Source organism: Emydura macquarii, unplaced genomic scaffold (genome assembly GCF_026122565.2).
Source record: "Emydura macquarii macquarii isolate MOO-44397 ecotype Brisbane River unplaced genomic scaffold, CSIRO-AGI_Emac_v2 contig_968, whole genome shotgun sequence".
In the NCBI taxonomy this organism is placed as follows: domain Eukaryota; kingdom Metazoa; phylum Chordata; order Testudines; family Chelidae; genus Emydura; species Emydura macquarii.
The window spans coordinates 8840531-8859548 of record NW_027131105.1 but is presented as its reverse complement, the minus strand read 5'-3'; the positions used below and the strand labels follow the sequence as shown (position 1 = coordinate 8859548).

Below are 19018 nucleotides of genomic sequence, written 5' to 3'. Positions count from 1 at the left end.
TAGCAAAATTGGGGGCTGAAGTGTGCAGTTTAGATTGAAAATAAATTTGAGTTTGATTCCATCTGAAAACAGTTGGAAAAGCAGAGAAATTCTGCTCTGATGTTCACCATGTGTGATCCTGTAACCTCAATCAACAGATCCACAGAGGAAAATAGGGCGCCACTGTGGTTTTGCTGAAGTTCCTATATAAATACGCACACAACAGATTAAAAAACTCCTTCCTATTAGCCTGTGGCCATGTCCACTGAGCACAAAGGATTCGTGCTTTGTACAGGGAAATAGGGTTGCTAAAGATTCTTGATATATTTTATTGCAGATGTGACGAATATGTCACACAGCTGGATGAAATGCAACGCCAGCTTGCAGCAGCTGAAGATGAGAAGAAGACTCTGAACTCCTTGCTTCGTATGGCTATCCAGCAAAAACTGGCACTGACCCAGCGCCTGGAGCATCTGGAGCTTGACCACGAGCAGTCCAAAAGGGTGCGCACAAAATCTGCTTCCAAAGCCAAGACCAGTAACCCCAGTGTAAGTCATATCCGGTCCTGTGGAGACAGATCTGAGGGGTCTGTCCTAAACAACCAGGTGTTTTGCAGTGAGAAGTATAAGATCTATTGTGACTAGAAGAGGCATGTAAGAAATCATATTATGCATCTAATCTTTAGGCTGTAATTGTCAGCGTAAACCCCCACTATCTAATGTTGCGGTGAGTTGAGTTGTACTAGTATGTTGTTAAACCATGTAATACAGATTGTATTATGGTGGTCTTAACTGTAACTAATTCATACATATGGGGAATCTTATTAACAAGTTAATAGTGGAAAGGAACTTTGTTTCCACGGTTAACATGTATGGTTTTGCTGTTTATGGGTAAGTGTTAAAAGTGTATACCTGATATACTACATCTGGTGTTACTAACTGTAGTTTGATTAGCACAAATGTGATCCTTTCCCAGGGTTACTGCATGCTTCAAATAAAAAAAAAAAAAAAAACACTTTCACAGGCAAAAGCAAACCTAAAATCTCCTTGTTAATGTGGTTTGAGAAGTGGTGAAATGCAATACTTGAAATTAGATGTGTAACATGGAAATGCAGAACATTTCAAAACCAGAACCAAAACTTAGATTTGCCCACTGTGGCAGTCATCAGAAATTTGCTGCCATATCACCACTGACCAAAGTCCCAAAAGCTTCTTTAAGCTATAAAAGTTGGAGAAACATAGGATGCATTCTTAAACTCTGTTTTCTTCTCTACTTCAGAGGGTTGACCTAAAGAAACTTGCACATTTATATTATATTAAAATATGCAATATTACCCCATCTGGAATAAAATTGAAAATAAAAAATATTAGGATCCTAACTGATATGCAGTTTCATGTTGAAGTTATGCTGTGAAAAAAATATCATGTACGGAAAGGATGTTTGTGGTCTCATGTTTCTTCTTGCAGCATAACAGTTTGGAAAGAAAGTGTTTTACATATTACTATATCCATAACATACGTGTACAGAATTAATATGACTCTGTTCTAGTATTTTAAAGTCACAATACAGTTCTTCTCAGCTCTCAGTATTAATCTTAATGGGATAGTGTTTCAGAGCTCTGTTTGTTTGTGGGTTTTTTTATTATACAAAAAAATTGCATTCCTTATGCAAGCACACCTTTCACAGGGCTCTACATTATAGGCACAGGAAATTTAACCCATTCAACTTGTTAATAAATATTTATGAAGTAGGTTAGCATATGTATTAATCTTTTAAAAATTACTTTGTCTGCTATTGGACTTTTAAGGGGCCTTTTTAGCCACTTAATTTCAATATGTTTGATAACATAAAAAAGTGTACTTCATAATTGGTGCCTATACGAGTGATAAATACACAAGATTGAAAAATGTTGCTTTTAAATTTGTGGAAAATTTGTGGAGCACAATAAGGCACATTTTTTAAAACAAAAATTTTTAAAGTGCCTAGCCTCAAACTTTATTTTAATGTAAAGCCCTGTTCATTTTGTACTTTTTCAAATAATTTTGTATGCTTATAGTATTAACTAAAAGTAATTCAAGACTGCACAGTTGTGTCTGCTGATAGTGATGTTTTCTAAAGCCATTCTAATAATCCTGGTTTAGTACTGCCTCATTTCACTACCATTTCATGTAGACGGTCAGCAGCTTGCTTCCTGTGTATCGCCACTCTGCCTATAAGTAGTCAGGAGATATCACATTATAAACGTAAAGTAATAAGGAGCACAGCCTGCTTTCTCAATGGAGGGAAAACATTAGCCTTTGGCTTCTCAGAGATTTAAAAATACGCTTCTAAAATCCACAAAATTAAATTGTGAAGAAATCTGAGAGTTATGAAAAATCTTGTTTTAAAAGAAGTATTTGAATATGGCATCCCTTAAATGTGATGCCAGAATCACATTTGCCAATATTTATTTTTTAAAAGAGTGGATTTTCCAAGTCTAGTGTATTGCCCAATTACCATTGTACATGAGAGGTTTAAAAAGACAATAATAGTATTCATAAAAGCAGGCCCTTGTGCATCAATTGTTACTTCATTTTTAGAAAACCCTGTATTCTCCTGAATTTGAGCTTTAATATTGCTGTGTAGCAGGTTTGATATTTTTAGAAGCAAAATACCTTTTAACAATTTTCAATCCTGCTTTTTTCTTTGCTGCACAATCCTCCAAAAGGCCTTTATTCTTCTCATTTTTGCATTGTAGGTAATGTAAAGAATGCCTTGTAAAAGTAGGCATTTAGATTAGTAACTTACTTTGCTCCATTAGAAGCAGCTATCATTTTGCTTCCACTTTGGTAGGAAGCTGTTAATACAATTCTTATTTCTTCCCTATCTCTAGTGGTAGCCTTGTCACAAAATACTGATGACAAAAAGGTAAATTTGAGAAACTACATGCCTTGGTAGGTTTTAAAGACAATTGAAACTTTATAGGAAGATTTCAGTGTTATGAGAGGTGACTATTACTATCAATATTGGCTCACACTGTCAATACAAAATATGAATAGTTTTGCTATAACACCACTAGCTTAATAATCATTTCCATTCTTATTCATTTCCTAAGACAAAAAACAACCAGACCATTTAAACTTGTCAAGTGTATGTTTTTAAAACATGATCTAAAGAGAAATGAGCAACGGTACATAAAAGTGACTTGTTCCTGCTGTGTTTATGTTTAGATTAATAAATTTAAGATTTTGGGGGTTTGTACTTTTGTTAAACAAATCTCTTGACATTTACCTGTGCTATGTTCAGTCTTTCATTTCCCTTTTAATGGGTTGGGAGTTAGCTTGGAAAACTTATTAAGCCATCACCTACCTCTGCAAGCAGACTCTTCTTTTGAATGATTTACTGTTCTCTGCATTGGCCTGCATGATATACTGACCTGCATGTCTTTGGAGAACTTAAATCTTCATTGATAACGGCTTTGGCATACTCACTGCTGTATCTTCTGCTCCAACAGCATAGCTTTATTCAGTACTTGTAAGAAACCTTCTTCCTGCAAAGCTGTTGCTTCTGGCAGTACTCATGTAAAGCATTGTTCATTGGCTTGGAAAGCACGTACAAACTAAAATGGCTGCCTCTTCCTTAGGAAACTAACAGATGCCGCTCAACTGACTAACCTGCTATGGAGATCTTGCAGTGCACTCTGTATTAAGTTGTCAGTTCTTTAACTGATGAATCAGTACCAATTTTTCTAATGTTATTCTGTTTTCCATTTTTCAGCTGTAGAGTAGTTCCTGGAGAAGGCCTTTCCAACAGTGCAACAGTATTTCTTAGCCTGTCTCGTTATGGTTAACAGTGGTAGCCTGTTGCACAAAGAATGGAAACCACTGACTTGATCCTAGATTGTTGGTTTTGTTTTTGTTTTTTTTAAACATGTTTTCCAATATACTACCTGCAATTTTGCTTTTATGTCTCAAGTTATAAAACAAACAAACAAGCTTTACCTATAAGTGCTGCTGCAGGAAGAAAACTTACAAGTGCTGAAGAAACCTACTTCAAACATAATGATCGCCATATTAGTTTATGATCTACCAGAAATGTTCAGATGGGGGAATTTTTCTTATTTCATTGCAGATGTTCCTTTTTTTTTTTTTTTTTTTTATCTGATTGTTAAACCTGTGCACTTTTGATATTTTAGTTTAGCTTCTTTTAATTCCTTATGTAGAAGAGTTTATATAAAATGCAGGGGTCTGTGCTCATAGTCTCTCTCCCCATTTTTGGTTTGTGCTTGTTGATTTTCTACATCAGCATGTGGCAGAGATTTGTACTATTTTTGTTTTTGCTCTCTAGACAGTGTTTAGAAAAAGAGTTTCGACACAAAAACCAGGAGCTCTGCTAAACTATATATGTGCTGTGCTTCAGCAGCTTTTTTAACTATTATAATAAAATGTTAAGCTTTATGTGTTAAAATTACTGATTTTTAACTGCCATGTTCATTAAGAAATCCAGGGTATTCAAATTCTGGGGTTTTTTTCATATTGTATTATTATTCTTAGGAATAGTTCAATGTAACAAGAAGAAAACTTGACTTTGCTCTAGTTAAAACAGTAATAGGCACTTGAAAAATATTAAATAAGTAGTATTACCTATAAATTCCAGAATTTCTGGGTTTTAGGAAGGTGTGAAGTATTATTGATTAACAGAATTTTATACAACTGTATGGGTTAAATTCCAAATTGGAATTGTTTTGTTACTTCTTCATTTTATTGTGCCAAATTATGGTACATTTAGAAAGAAAAATTCTAAAATTGTCAGTGAATAGGGTGTTCTATTTCAGCGCCTTTTTGTCATTAATTATTGCCAGTAGTGCCTTTAATAATTTAAGTGAGAATCCTACAGTAGCTTAGTCTATACAAGAAGAAACGAACAGCTGTTTTGGAACTTAGTAAAGATGTGGAGCAATAAGTGCAAAGTGAACTCCCCTTTCGCACATTTTTAATGGGTAGTCTTAATATAGAGATTATATATACACACGAAATTGTAAAAAATACTGTTAGTCAATGATACTTCATCGTGCAGATCCTTGCAAATTCAGGGGTATAGAAAATATAAAAAACAAACCCGAATACACTTTGGGAACCAAATGGACTTTTATTGAACAAATGAGCAACATGTATTAACACATTTGTGGCTGCAGTACAGAGGATGTATTGGGAACATTGATGTTCTGTTAGCTGTGTATGGTGGTGGATACAGTTTAACCATAGTATTGTTTGGAAATGTGAAAGACAAATACTTTCTCTTGCATGTTGTATCTAATCAATGTAATTTCAGGAAACAGAAAGTGAAAAGTGCATCAACAAGCTGTACCTACTTGTCTTGGTGCTGTTTGTTGAGGCTAGTGTGAATGATTAAATTGGTACTTCTGGGGGGGAATTTCCCTCTCTCTCAAAAAAGTACAAATTGTAATAATATTGTCAGTGAGGAAAAGATTTCTGTTTGCTGGAAGAAACATTATTATTCCTAGATGTGGGGACTTCTTATATTTTCATCTTCTGTTACAGTATTGATTCATAAGAAATATTGTTACATTTAAAAATTACTACATTTGTATGTGGGTATTTATTTGAAATGATGTCAAAGTACTGTATTATGTTTTATGTGCATTACCTTTTAGTGGTGGATTGGTCTCCATTTAATGTCATATGCATGTACTCTTTGCCAAGTAACCTTTACACAGATCTGAAAAAGTGAATGTCATTGCTTAAAAGAAAAATATGGAAAACTGATTCTTACGGTATAACTATGTGTTAATTTGATAATTTTAGGAGGCATAGGGGACAAAATGTTACTTCCAAATTAATACAAAAATTGTGCGTAATGTAGGAAAGCAATCTGCCTGTGTAAAGGTAGTCGCATTGGCAGTATCAATAAAAAAGAGAAGGAGATCTGTTTACTGTTTTTTTGCAATGTCCACCATTTTAACTTGTTGAAACATTCCTAGGTCATTAAGAATCTTAGCACCAGGTTAAATGAATATTTGTGTTTTTGTCATAGGTTTTACCTGGGAGAAACCTAAATGATAATTATTTAAATTTGCTGTATAATTTGAATAGAAAAAGGAACCCCTACATCTATTAACTGTCCTCCATATGTTTAACAGTAATTTTTGATGGACCCTTCAGAACTCAGAAGGACATTGTACATACAGCTGACCTATAACCAACTTAAATGTACGTGCAGTCATTTGTACACTAGACAAGACTTTTGATCAATCCAAACAACACACACAGCTGTTCCAGGATTTAGGTTCTATGAGTTGGTCTGGACCTCTAGGGACATTAAATATAGGTTTGTGGGGATTTTTAAGGTTTATAATACACCCCCCCCCAATGGGAGTTGTCTTAAAATAACCCAGCTCATTGTAGTTTATGTAACCTGCTATTCAATACCATTACAAAAGCTAATCAAGGTAATGTACATTGTAACTCAGGGGGAGACAATGGACCATTTCTGTTTAGCAAGCATTCACAAAGTGTGTTGGTCTGCTTGCTTAAATACTCAGAACTCATGTCTGACAAGGCTCTTGGCCTAATCCTTTAGTGCTTTATTCATACAAAACTTCCCTTAGCTTTAACTGGAGTTTTCCCTGCAGGATTGCTCTGCCTGAGGAAAAATTATATATAATCTACATGCAAATAAACACAGATAGAACAGAGCAGTTCAAAAGATAAAACAGCTTAAATAAAAAGCTGTGTACTGGTAAAATAGCAAAATAATACAAGGAAAACAATTAGCTTAATTTGTCTATTGAATGTTTTAATATTAATTTCTTATGCCAGTCTTTGTGGTGTGAAAATTGGGCCCCTTTGAGGGCATGTTTCACATACAGAATTTAGAGCCTTAGTCAAGAGCTGAAACTCCAGACTGACAGATATTGCTGTATTTAATCTTAGGGAAAGGAATCTACCACCTAACATAACACTCCACCTGTCATGGAGAATCAGCAATTGATTGCTGAGTATTTGTTGCTTGGCACTAAAGACTAAACAGATGAGTGAATTATTTTATAACTTCTTATAATGAAAGCAGGAATACATTCAGAAAGACTAAGGGCCAGATTTTTAAAGGTATTTCAATGGGAGTTAGACCCCTCGGTGCTTTTGAAAATCCCAGTAGGTGCCTACCTCATCTTTAGATGCCTAAAAACCTTTACAAATCTGGCACTAAGTGCTCGACCCGCCAATGTGCTGAATACCCTCAACTCTCATTGACTTTGGTGGGTGCTGAAGTCACTCAGCCTCCTTGCCAGGATCAGGTTCTAAGAGAGTGACATGGCACTTTTCTAAACTGTGTTTCTAGTAATAAAGATGAAAAGCCAAAAACAGATCAGTTCTGTAGCCTAAAAGAAGGTTTCAAAATAGAAGATCTATAAACAGGATCATTTCCAGTACAGCTGAAGGAAAGCATCCAACTATCATTTAGTAAATAAAAGTTTCAGCCTACCTCTGCTAGCCAACAGTATTCCAGCAGCAGTCACACCAGTGCCAAATACAATTTGCAGGAGTAAAATAATCTCTCTACTCCTACTCAAGATTCGTTTGTGCATCCAAGTATCACATTAGCCCCTTTGGCCACAGCATTGCACTGGGAACTCATTCAGCTGATTATCCACCATAACCCCCAAATCTTTTTCAAAGTCACTGCTTTCCAGGATAGAATCCCCCACCCTGTAAATATGGCCTACATTCTTTGTTGATAGATGTAAACATTTAGACATGTTAAAACTCATTGTTTGCTTGAGTCCAGTTTATGAAGCAATCTGAATTGCGCTGAATCAGTGACCTGTCCTCTTCATTATTCACCCCTTTCCCAGTTTGTATGTCATCTGCAAATTTCATACAAGTGATGATTGTATGTTATCTTCCAGGTCATTAATAAAAATGTTAAATAGCATATAGGACCAAGAACCAATCCCTGTGTATCCTCATTAGAAACACATTCAATGGTGAACTTTGGATTTCAGTGTTCTCTCCAGAGAGGTGTACGTTTGTACATTGGAAACCTAGCACGAGCACCCGCGGATGTTTCTGATAATTGTCTGGGTTATGGTGTGTCTGAATTTTCCGAGAGATGACTTTTCCTCTCGCAGCTCCTGTTCAAGTCATAGATCTTTTGATACTTATTTCTGCTCCTAAGTACTCCCCATTACCTCCTTGTCAAACTGATTTCCTTTCTCTTCTAAAGAATGAAATATTATCCCATTTCCTAACTAAAAGAAACTGGGGTGGAGTGAGGTGGTAAAAAACCCCATGAATCTAAAACAGCTTTGGAAATTCTTCGGTACTCGTATCTGATTTTAATATCCTAGTATAATAGTATCCTTAGTGAGCAGTTTATCAGATGCTGCATGGGGTTTTGTGAAATCAGCTGCCAATTACGTGACCGTACAATAATTATTAAGGTGACTTATCCCTCATCTTCCATATAAAAGGCTGAATCTTTATTTTCTACCAGCAGTTCTGAGGTTTTATTTAAAATATCCATTGCTCAGATATTGCAGTATGTTTAGTTATTTGTTTTTAAAGCAGACCTGCTTACTCAAGCAAAGGTAAAATCCAGACCGGTAATTCTAGAATCACAATCGTTTCACCTGATTTCTGGTCATGAGAATTTGTTTCTAATTAGGAAAGTTGGCATTGAGATTCTGACCTGCATCCAGTTTCAGAATTAGGCACACCAGCTATTTCTACTAATCTTCAGTATATTGTTGGACTTGTTTTATAGTATGGTTTATACCTTGAAGTTCAACTTAATACAGCTCAAGGGGATAAGAGCAAAGTATTTGATCCAACAATGGATCACCAGCTTTCTGTTACCTCCTAATTAATAATGTCTTAAACAAAATATGGAAATCCTTGCTTTAGTATCTCTATTTGAAAACAAACAAGGAAATCTGTTATAATGTTTTGGAAGAATAAGCCAACCCAAGCTGTCAATTCTCAAGTGATAGTAGCAGTCTTTAAAGCATGATCCAACACTGGTTCAGAGAACAGTTTTTGAGCCATGCTGTATCGGGGTGGAGAACAGAATGCATTCTGCTTTATTGTGCACAAAGGTGGTATTTTTGTGGTAGCAGTTGGATGGTTACTGGGTAGCTTCTCCATCTGATGGATGGGTTTTTTTGTCTTTTATAGAAGTGAGTTGTCTATCTTTGCTGAAGATGTGTGTTCTCCTCCATAGATTGAAAATTCTCAGAAAGTATCTATGTGAAATCTGTGCATCCATATCACTGCTTGGGAGGATGCTTTTTTTTTTTTTTTTTTTTTTGTCAGTGTAAATACTTGATTCTTTCTTGAGAGAGAAGATAACATCTCTTACCAAAAAGTCAGGGTGCAGTAAGAAGTGTAGGTCACACTGCATTACTCCATGGGTTGGTCTTGATCCTGAACACAAGAGATATAGGGGATAGTTCTTTCTCCATGCCCACTCAGTCCTTAGCCTCTATGCTGTGTCTTCCCAGGAATGTGTGTAACCCAGTGGTAAATGGATGTTATGGATCCTCCTCCTCTGCTGATGCACAGGGGACATGAGTTGTTATAGCACCATAGCTCTTTAGCTCAAGTTGAGGCCGCTCATGCTGTTAGCTCTGGAGGTCATCAAGTTCAATCTCTGCTGTAGCAGTCAACACATGCACGTTGCAAACACTAATGGTGTGTACATTTGTCACACAGAGGACTAGGAAGGGGACCTCAAACAGTTCATTTCACACAGACCACCAAAGAGACATCAGATAACACCTTCTGGTCTCTGTTTAGATCACCGTATGAACCAGATAGAACTTAAATGAGTCTAGGTTTCAAGCACCATGGATATAAGCAGTTAGATGCAGAGACTCTCACACTGTACAATTTATTGGCTGTTCTGGGCAGTTTGACAGTACTACTTTCCTGACATTTGTTACCATGGTGGATATCTGTCAGAGGGAATGACAATGAGGTTGGTCTTCACAGGGAATGTGACACCTTGTAGCCCTCCTTCTCAAGCCCTTCTCCCTATGGGATGTCTCTGAGGTTGTCTTGCCTTGCCTGCTAGTGATTATGGTGCAAATGTTTCTCTTCACATACATTTTTAGACAGTCTTAGGCCCGGTCTACACTGGCGACGGAGGTCGACGTAACGTCACTTACGTCGATCTCCGAAAGCCTGCGTCTACACTGGTACGGCAGTTCCGTCGCCTGAAACCGTGGCAAAAGTCGACGTAATAAAACCACCTCCGCGAGTGGCGTAGCACCTAAATTGATTTTGTTGGGTCGATTTTTGCGTCCGTGTAGACAGAGCGTAACGAAATTCAATGTTAATGGCCTCTGGGAGGTATCCCACAATGCCCCGTTGTGACCGCTTTGGACATTCGCGCTCTGCTGCTATGTGCTCACGCTACCTGGAAATGGCCCCTCCCCCGTGCCACAGGAAAATTTTAATTTCCTGTGCAGCCAGCATGAAGAGAGCTTTGTCGGTGGACTCCTCATGGCTACTGCAAGGCCCAAACGCATGCCAGCATGGAGTCGACCAGAGGTCTTAGATCTCATCGGTCTGTAGGGCAAGGAGTCCGTTATGGCTCAGCTCAGAGCCAGCGAAAGGAATTTTGACATTTATGGGAAGATATCCCAGGGCATGCTGGAGAAGGGACACAAGAGTGACACGCAGCAGTGCCGCATGAAGATCAAGGAGCTGCCACGTGAAGATCAAGGAGCTGCATCAGTCGTATCAGAAAGCCAGGGAAGCTAACAGCCGTTCTGGCTCCTCCCTAAAAATATGCCACTTCTACGAGGAGCTGCATGCAATTCTCGGCAGCGAACCCACCACGGTGCCGCCGCGCAGCATCGATACCTCTGCTAGGTCACAGTCCATGGACAATGAGGAGGACTTTCTGGAGGAGGAGGCTGAGGAGAGCAGGGTGCAGGAGAGCAGGGTGGCTGTTCTCCCAGACAGTCAGGACCTATTCCTGACCCCAGAGCAGTCCAGCAGCACACAGGACAGCAATAATGATCCCGGGGAAGGCACATATGGTGAGGTTTTTTTTCTTCTTAGAGTTCTGTCCTTTTAAAAGGAGGGTGAGGGCAGGAAGGGCATTTAGTGGACTTTACTGGGGGGGTTACCCCCAAACAGATTATTTATGTGCAGAGATATGCTCCGAGAATTATCAGCTGATATCTCAAGGAAACTTTCATGTAGGTAATCTGTTATCGTTTGCACAAGGTTTCGTGGGAGGGCAGCCTTGTTCCTCCCTCCCCAGTAGGATACTTTGCTGCTCCACGCTGCAATCCAGGGAGCCGGCTTCATGGCGGAACACAGCATAGCGGCATAAGGGCCAGGCTGGTACCCTGCTGTGTGCAGCAAATCTTCCCTTTCTTCGTGTGTTACTCTCAGGAGACTATCGCTCATGGTCACCTAGGGAAGACGGCGCATGTTTAAAATACCCGAGCTGTACAGCAGATACCCTGTACCTCTGTATTCCCCATTGTAGTGTCCTACCAAGTCACTTTAATTATTTTGATTTGGTTTCAGAAGAGACTATTAACCCCCCCACGCTGTCCTCCTTATCATCTCTGTAACGGCATAGCCAGCCGACCCTTCTGGGATGTCAGGAATGGAATGAGGGTCTGGGTTTGCCTTGGGCACTGCAAGGGGAGTATTTTATACATTGTTGCAGTTGTTTCATTTTCTTGGATCTGCTAACAAGGGCAACCGTGTGCATTTCTTTTCGTTCTGTGGACACCTCAGCCTTGGCCCAACCCTCTAGAAATGCTGTGGAAAGACTATCGCAGATTAGAAAGAGGAAAAAAAAATTCAAGAGATATGTTTTGCAAGCTCATGAATGCCTCCGCGGCCACAGAGACAGAGCTCAGAGCGTGGCGGCTGACCTTGTCCCAGAATATGGACATGGACAGGGAGAGTTGCAGAGAAATGCAGGAGCACGATCGCAGTACCACGCAGGAGATGCTGTGAATCATGTGTGACCAGGCAGACATGCTCTGGCGGCTTGTGGAGCTCCAGGAGGAGCGGAGGCCAGGCAGAGTCCCGCTGCAGCCCCTCCACAATGCTCCTCTGCTTATGGCTTTGCTGCCCTGCCCCTGCCTCTCCCCCACCCCCAAGAGGTCTCGGAGGAGAATGGCCAGGCTGCAGTACGTGATGCACTCCACCCCAGTGGAGGCAAGCAGAAAGCAGTGGCAGCCCCACTGACAGCTGGCCTGCAAGAAACCACGCTACCCCTTAAGACTGTGAATGAACATTCCTCCATCCCCCACCCCACGACTTGAATGTTCATAAATAAAAGTTTGCATCATTTCAACACGTTTCTTTATTAAATCATATCTTGTTTGGGAGGGATTTGGAGGGTACTGATATTGATGGGGGGGGGGGATGTTGAGCAAAGGCAAATAATAGACAGGAACAGAAATCAGCCCTGCATCTCATTGCAGAGCCTGGTTTTCAGTGCTTCCCTAATGCAAAGTGATCTGCGGTTAGCTCTCAGTGTATTGCTGGCATCGCGCTGCTCATAATTGGTGGACAGTCTTTCTGCCTCCACAGCCCAATCCTGGGGGAACCTCTCCCCCCTTCGCTTCACACACATTGAGGAACACAGCACGCAGATATCACTGATGGGAGGTTTTTTCACTCATGTTCAGCCTAGTGAGCAGACTCACATTCAACAACCATTCTGCAACTGCTTAACCTCTTACTAAAACATTCCTTGTCGCTGTCAAGGTGCCCATTGCACAGTTTCCTTAGCCAAGGGGTAAGCAGGATCCCCCAGGATCACTATTAGCATTTCCACACCCCCAATGTGAATTCAGAGCCATTGGCTATTATCTCTGAAAGCTTGTGGCAATTGGGGGAGGTCCCTGATGATTGGAAATAGGCAAACATAGTGCCCATCTTCAAGAAAGGAAAGAAAGAGGATCCAAGGAACTACAGACCGGTCAGCCTCACTTCAATCCTTGGAAAAATCATGGATCAGGTCTTCAAGGAATCCATTTTAAGGCACTTGGAAGAGAGGAAGGTGATCAGGACCAGTCAACATGGATTCACCAAGGGCAAGTCATGCCTGACAACCTGATTGCCTTCTATGAAGAGGTGACTGGCTCTGTGGATGTGGGGAAAGCGGTGGATGTGATATACCTTGACTTTAGCAAAGCTTTTGATACAGTATTCTCCCACAGTATCCTTATCAGCAAGTTAAAGTAGTATGGATTGGATGAATGGACTATAAAATGGATAGAGAGCGGACTAGAGCTGGCTCAATGGGTAGTGATCAATGGCTCGATGTCTAGCTGGCAGCTGGTAACAAGCGGAGTGCCCCAGGGGTCAGTCCTGGGGCCGGTTTTATTCAACATCTTCATCAATGATCTGGAGGATGGGGTATATTGCACCCTCAGCAAGTTTGCAGATGATACTAAGCTAGGGGGAGTAGCAGATACCCTGGAGGGTAGGGATAGGATACAGAGTGACCTAGACAAATTGGAGGATTGAGCCAAAAGAAATCTGATGAGATTCAACAAGGACAAGTGCAGAGTCCTGCACTTCGGACAGAAGAATCCCATACACAGCTACAGACTGGGGACTGACGAGCTAGGCAGCAGTTCTGCAGAAAAGGACCTGGGGGTTACAGTGGATAAGAAGCTGGATATGAGTCAGCAGTGTGCCCTGGTTGCCAAGAAGGCTAATAGCATATATGGCTGCATTAGTAGGAGCATTGCCAGCAGATTGAGGGAAGTGATTATTCCCCTCTATTTGGCATTGATGAGGCAGCATTGGAGTATTGTGTCCAGTTTTGGGCCCTCTGCTAAAAAAAAAAAAAGGATGTGGAGAAGTTGGAGAGAGTCCAGTGGAGGGCAACAAAAATGATTAGGGGGCTGGTGCACAAGACATATGAGGAGGGGCTGAGGGAACTAGGCTTGTTTAGCCTGCAGAAGAGAAGAATGAGGGGGGATTTGATAGCAGCCTTTAACTACCTGAAAGGGGGTTCCAGGGAGGGTGGAGCTAGGCTGTTCTCAATGGTAGTAGATGACAGAAACAAGGAGCAATGGTCTCAAGTTGCAGTGGGGGAGGTCTAGGTTGGACATTAGGAAAAAAATTTTCACTAGGAGGGTGGTGAAGCACTGGAATGGGTTACCTAGGTAGATGGTGGAATCTCCATTTTTAGAGGTTTTTATGCTGCAGCTTGACAAAGTCCTGGCTGGGATGATTTAGCTGAGGTTAGTCCTGCTTTGAGCAGGAGGTTGGACTAGATGACCTCCTGAGGTCCCTTCCAACTCTAATAATCTATGAATAAAATAAACCACCACCTATTAATGTTCAAATTAACCCTTAATGTTCATTAAGAAGCAGGATTTCTAGAGGCAAGGTCAGATGCTAGCTGCAGGCTGGCGGTTTCTGCTAACCAGAATGGGAGGAGAGGAGAAGAAAGTCAACAATTTGAGACTGAGAAAAAACAAGTGGATGGGAACCTTGGATTTAGGCGCCTCTGATACAGAAGCTTATTATGGCTAAGATTGTGAAGAGAAATGATGACCCAGTAGGGGGTCACTATGAGCTATGTGTTTTGTAAAAGTTAGCTTTAAAAGATTAGGGAAAAGTAAATACATCAGAGCAGTCAGAGGAAGCTTTTCTTTGGGCCAGGAGTTGGCACCTAAACTCCCCATCAGCTGCATGGAAAGAGGGTCGCTGGAAACCTGGCTGGTGATAACTCGAAACCATCTCAGACTGTGGGTAACTATATCTGGGATGTCCTAAACCTATTGCTTATGTTTGTGTGTGCTTAAATCTAATAAACAGTAGTTTTAGATGAGTGCACTTGCTTGTATCAATCTTAGCCTTTCCAGCTGATTGTGTTCCCACTGATTTATTCTTGAAACCACCTGCAGTGAAACAGTTAAGTTGCCACTGCTTTGGGTTCTGAAAACCCTGGGTAACATTACCTCTTAGTTGGGTGCCTTAACCCCCAGGCTGTAGTGTCATTCTCACTCTCTTTGGCCCAGGTTATTTATTCAAAGTGTGTCAGCTTCACAACAGGAGAGACGATAAGCAACTTACCCCATGAGAGCCTATAGCTCGCTGGTGAAGATGCTCACTTGGGAGTTGGGGAAGGTGGAGTTCAAATGCTCCAGAGTGGGGATTCAAACCTGGGTCTCCCACATCCCTGGCAAGAGCCTTGACCAGGGGGCTGAAGGTTGTAAGTGTACACCCTCATTCACTCTCCTGAAGCTAGCATTGAAAGACATTTCTCCCGCCAAAATGAGTCAAGTCAAATTCATAAATAGTTTCAGGTCAACCAAAGCTGCAGCTAAACTATTCCTGCAACAATTTTTGCCAAGTTCTAATTTTCATCCGTTTCTGGGCTTCTCCCCACCCCCGCAGACGCTGCTGCTGTTCCTGCTGAGTGGCAGCTACCTCTCCCGCTGCCACCCCATCCTCTTCTCCCATTCCTCTTCTGGCAGCCTCTAAACATCGCACTGAATCAGAGGGGAAGGTCTTCTATTCATGGAGGCCTCAGCAAGAGCATGAGCAGCAACAGCTCCTATGTCCCGTTGTACCATCGTCCAGCTGGTCATAGGGAAAACTGGTGTGTAACTGGAAGGACAGGGGCGGTGGGGAGAAGAACAGCACAAAACTCCCAATCTCATCCTAGAGGTCATCGGAGGGAGAACAAAACAGGGCTGCTGTGTGTGATCCTAGCATGGGGATGAAGGAAGGAGATGTGAGCATGGGGTTGATAAGGATAGCACATGACGAAGAAGGAGACTGTGAGACGGGAGTGCAAGCAGGGCTGAGGATATGGAAGAGGCACCTGGGAAAACAGATAGCATGGGTTAGGAGAGACAGTTGGAGCAACTAGGGCAGCTGCAGTTGCTCTGGGCAGGGGCTTTTTGGCATAAAGCCTAGGATAGCTCCATGCAGAAAAGACAGCTGGCTGTCTAGTGCAGGCTGGTGATGAGTGCATGTTTCTCCATCTGCAGGGATGGGAGAGTGCCTGGGCAGCCATAACGGGCTAGCATCATAGGAGAGAAATGGAACTGTGCAAGAAGAGGGGGTGGGCTTTGTAGGGGGAGGAAAGATAGGGAGAGATGTGGTTTTGAGTATAGTCATCCCTGGTATGCTTTATGAAAATGGGCCACTTTGTCCAAAAGATTAGGTCATGCATTAACTACATCTAACATTTTAAAATCATTCTGATTACTGGGATCTTTTCTGTGCCAACCACTTACACCACAGCTGACTATAAAAAACTTTGGAGGCTCTGTATGCCCAAATGCTCAAGGCATTTCAGGAGTGATAATTCTGCATTCCAACTCGTGACTACAGCTCTAATATGCTTCCTTAATTAGGCATAGTGGCCTCGACTGAGGACTTGAGCTAGATCTGGACATGCAGTGCTACTAGTGCTTTATGCCCTGTGCACTGAATGCCTTTCTTGATCTTGTATGAGACTTAATACTTTCCTCATACTCCCCCAGATGGCTGCCAGGGTCAAACGAGCAAGGCTAGCTAGCATGGAGGGGATTTTAAAGTGTAGTCTCTTTTCTGATTGGGCTTCCCAGGTTGCAAATGGAACTCTGAAGCTCTCCTGTACAGGACTAACAAAGAGACATCTCTTCTGATATCTGTGTCCTGTGTACTGCAGAAGTAAAGCCAAAGCCATGCACTCTTTGCTGTGGGCTGTGCAACCTCATCCAGAGGGCTAGCCCGCTGACGCTTCACTGCTCCAAAACCCAAGCTGGCTAGATTAAAGCTACCCTGCCTATGTCTACTTGAGGTGCAATCACATCTCGTGACTGCCATAAAGACACAGCCCTAGGCTTTCGTTGGTCTGGGATGGATTTGTTGTAGGAGTGCAGCAATCCTTTCTATTAAGCTTTTATTCATACCATGGCTTCCTACCCCCATATCTTGAAACACTTCCTTTGCTTTTAGTTAATCAGCTTTAATGTCACCTCAGATACAGCTGCACTTTTCCAAGTTGAGATTCTTGAATTGCTCCAGGGTCACCACTGATGTAAGGGCAAATAGACTACTTTAGAGATCCTCCACTTAAGTTAAACATGGTCTTAATGAAATCCCACAAAGACAAATTTAGTTAACTGATAGCTAAGGTTGCTCAAGTATCTTTCCTATCTATGCAATCTGGGAAGTGACCAGTTAGGCCAGTGTTCATATCCACACTAGCCCCAGCCTGTGTGTCAGAATGGTCAAACTTCAGGCTATCCAATGCACACTCAGTTTCCAAAATTCTATAACAAACTCACTGGAAATTCCCCATCGCATCCACCGACAATATACGCATCCAGTTCCAAGCCCTGAAATGCAGAATTCTGACCTCAGGCAGGTTAAGATGTTCCCTGTAGACATATGGGCCACTGTAAAGCCTATGGAGTTTTGTACAGAAAACAACATATGATCTGAGTTTGGTTTTCTAGTGTTGTGCAATTTGTTAAGGACTAGAGGAGCTTGGTCCAAATCCAAATATCTAAAGAGTGCAACTGTCTGGTGCTCCAAAAATTGGTTAACTTAGCCTAGCGTGGATCATCCCAGGCTAAGTGAATAGTGGGGTAGAGCTGACGCAGGAGTTCCTCAACCCTACTACCAGCATAGCAGGTAAATAGGAGGCTTGGCTGGGATTGCTCTGAACTATGGCAATCCTTCACTAGGTTTTCACGCCCTTGTGGCCATTGAACCAGGGCATCAATTAGACTGGCTACTTTAAGACAGTTGCAGCCTGCATAGACCAGCTGGTGGACGAGGCCAGTATAAAAATCATGCTGTGTGCAGTTTGGCCATAACAGAGACTCTGGCCCTCTATTTTACACAGCATCTGTGCTATTGAAGCCAATACTTCTAATTCACTCATACATGCTCTGTTACTTCCAGCATTTCTAGTTGTTGAAAACAGATCTCTGTAACCTCAGTGCAGGGCACTAATTTAGCTTTGTGTTGGTCTGAAAAAAGGGGGGAAAAAAACCTAGAAAGGTGAGGTAAACTTTTTTCCCATCACTTCCTGATACAACATACCACAGAATTCTGCATTACAGAAGTGCAAACACTGAAACTTAAAAATAGTGTTATTGCTGTGTTTGGGACTATGGCTGCATAACACAGCAATATTTTAAAAGGCAACTCATTAAAACACTTGCAAGCACAGAAGGGAACAGACTGGATGCCCCAATAATTTTGTTCCCATTTCTAATGCCTTCCACAGCTTTATGGAGGATACTTTAAGAAATGCAGCAGATTGTTTAACGTTAATTAACTGTTGTCTCTTGGGAGTCAGGGCATGTTTTTATAGTGCATGTTAGCAAATTCATTGTGTCCACAACTGGCAACTGTTATGGAGGAGGAGGCAGTCTCCTTCCATTCATAACTAAATGGCATACAGTATGAAAGGGTCTGCCGGAGAAGCTTGCTGTTCCTGAACATGCAACATCTTTGTTTGGACATTGAAGTTTGGTAAATGTAGTTTTCCTGGTGGACCATGGCCTAGAGAGATTCTGTAAAGCAGCCACTAGATGGCAATACAATACAAAGTGGACCCAATGCAGTCAGAGATGCAAAGCTGCATACAATATCCTTGGCAAGCTACTGAGAAAATTCATGAGATGCTGAGAACCTGGTTAAATTATCATCTTAATGAGTTTCATGTTAAAGGATTTTATATTTGATTTCCTCCCCAGAATCCTCTCTTGTAGTGGATTTACATTTTAATCCAGTTTGCCTTATTAAGGTTGCCATTAGCCATCCACACTTTATCTTGAATAACTTTGAAGTACTTTGGGAAGATATTAGCTTGGAGGGTTTCTGTGAACTGGGCCATACAACCAGTTAGCATGGCTGTGGTCACATGACAGTCAAATGACACCACAGGTACAGGGGAGAATCCTTTCCCACATTTTTGAGCCTCAGGTAACTCACCTTTGTGCCTGAGTGGCAGCCATTTTGTCTCCACTATTCTATATATCTAGTCAATTATCCTGAGCTGGCTCTGGACTTGTGGTGACTGGGGTTCTACC

General features: G+C 41.3%; 1 protein-coding gene across 3 annotated transcripts in view; it reads left to right on the top strand.

Moving 5' to 3' along the window:
- Positions 1 to 19018, top strand: part of BICD2 (BICD cargo adaptor 2) — a 133478-nt gene that overhangs the window by 112701 nt on the left and 1759 nt on the right. The window contains exons 7-8 of one of the 3 annotated variants that reach the window (XM_067544167.1): positions 317 to 527; positions 3736 to 5903. In XM_067544167.1, coding sequence (XP_067400268.1) covers positions 317 to 527; positions 3736 to 3741 — 217 coding nt within the window. In that variant the 3' untranslated portion in view covers positions 3742 to 5903. Of the gene's footprint in view, positions 1 to 316; positions 5904 to 19018 lie in introns of those variants that run through there. The other 2 variants (XM_067544166.1, XM_067544165.1) reach the window with 2 other exon arrangements.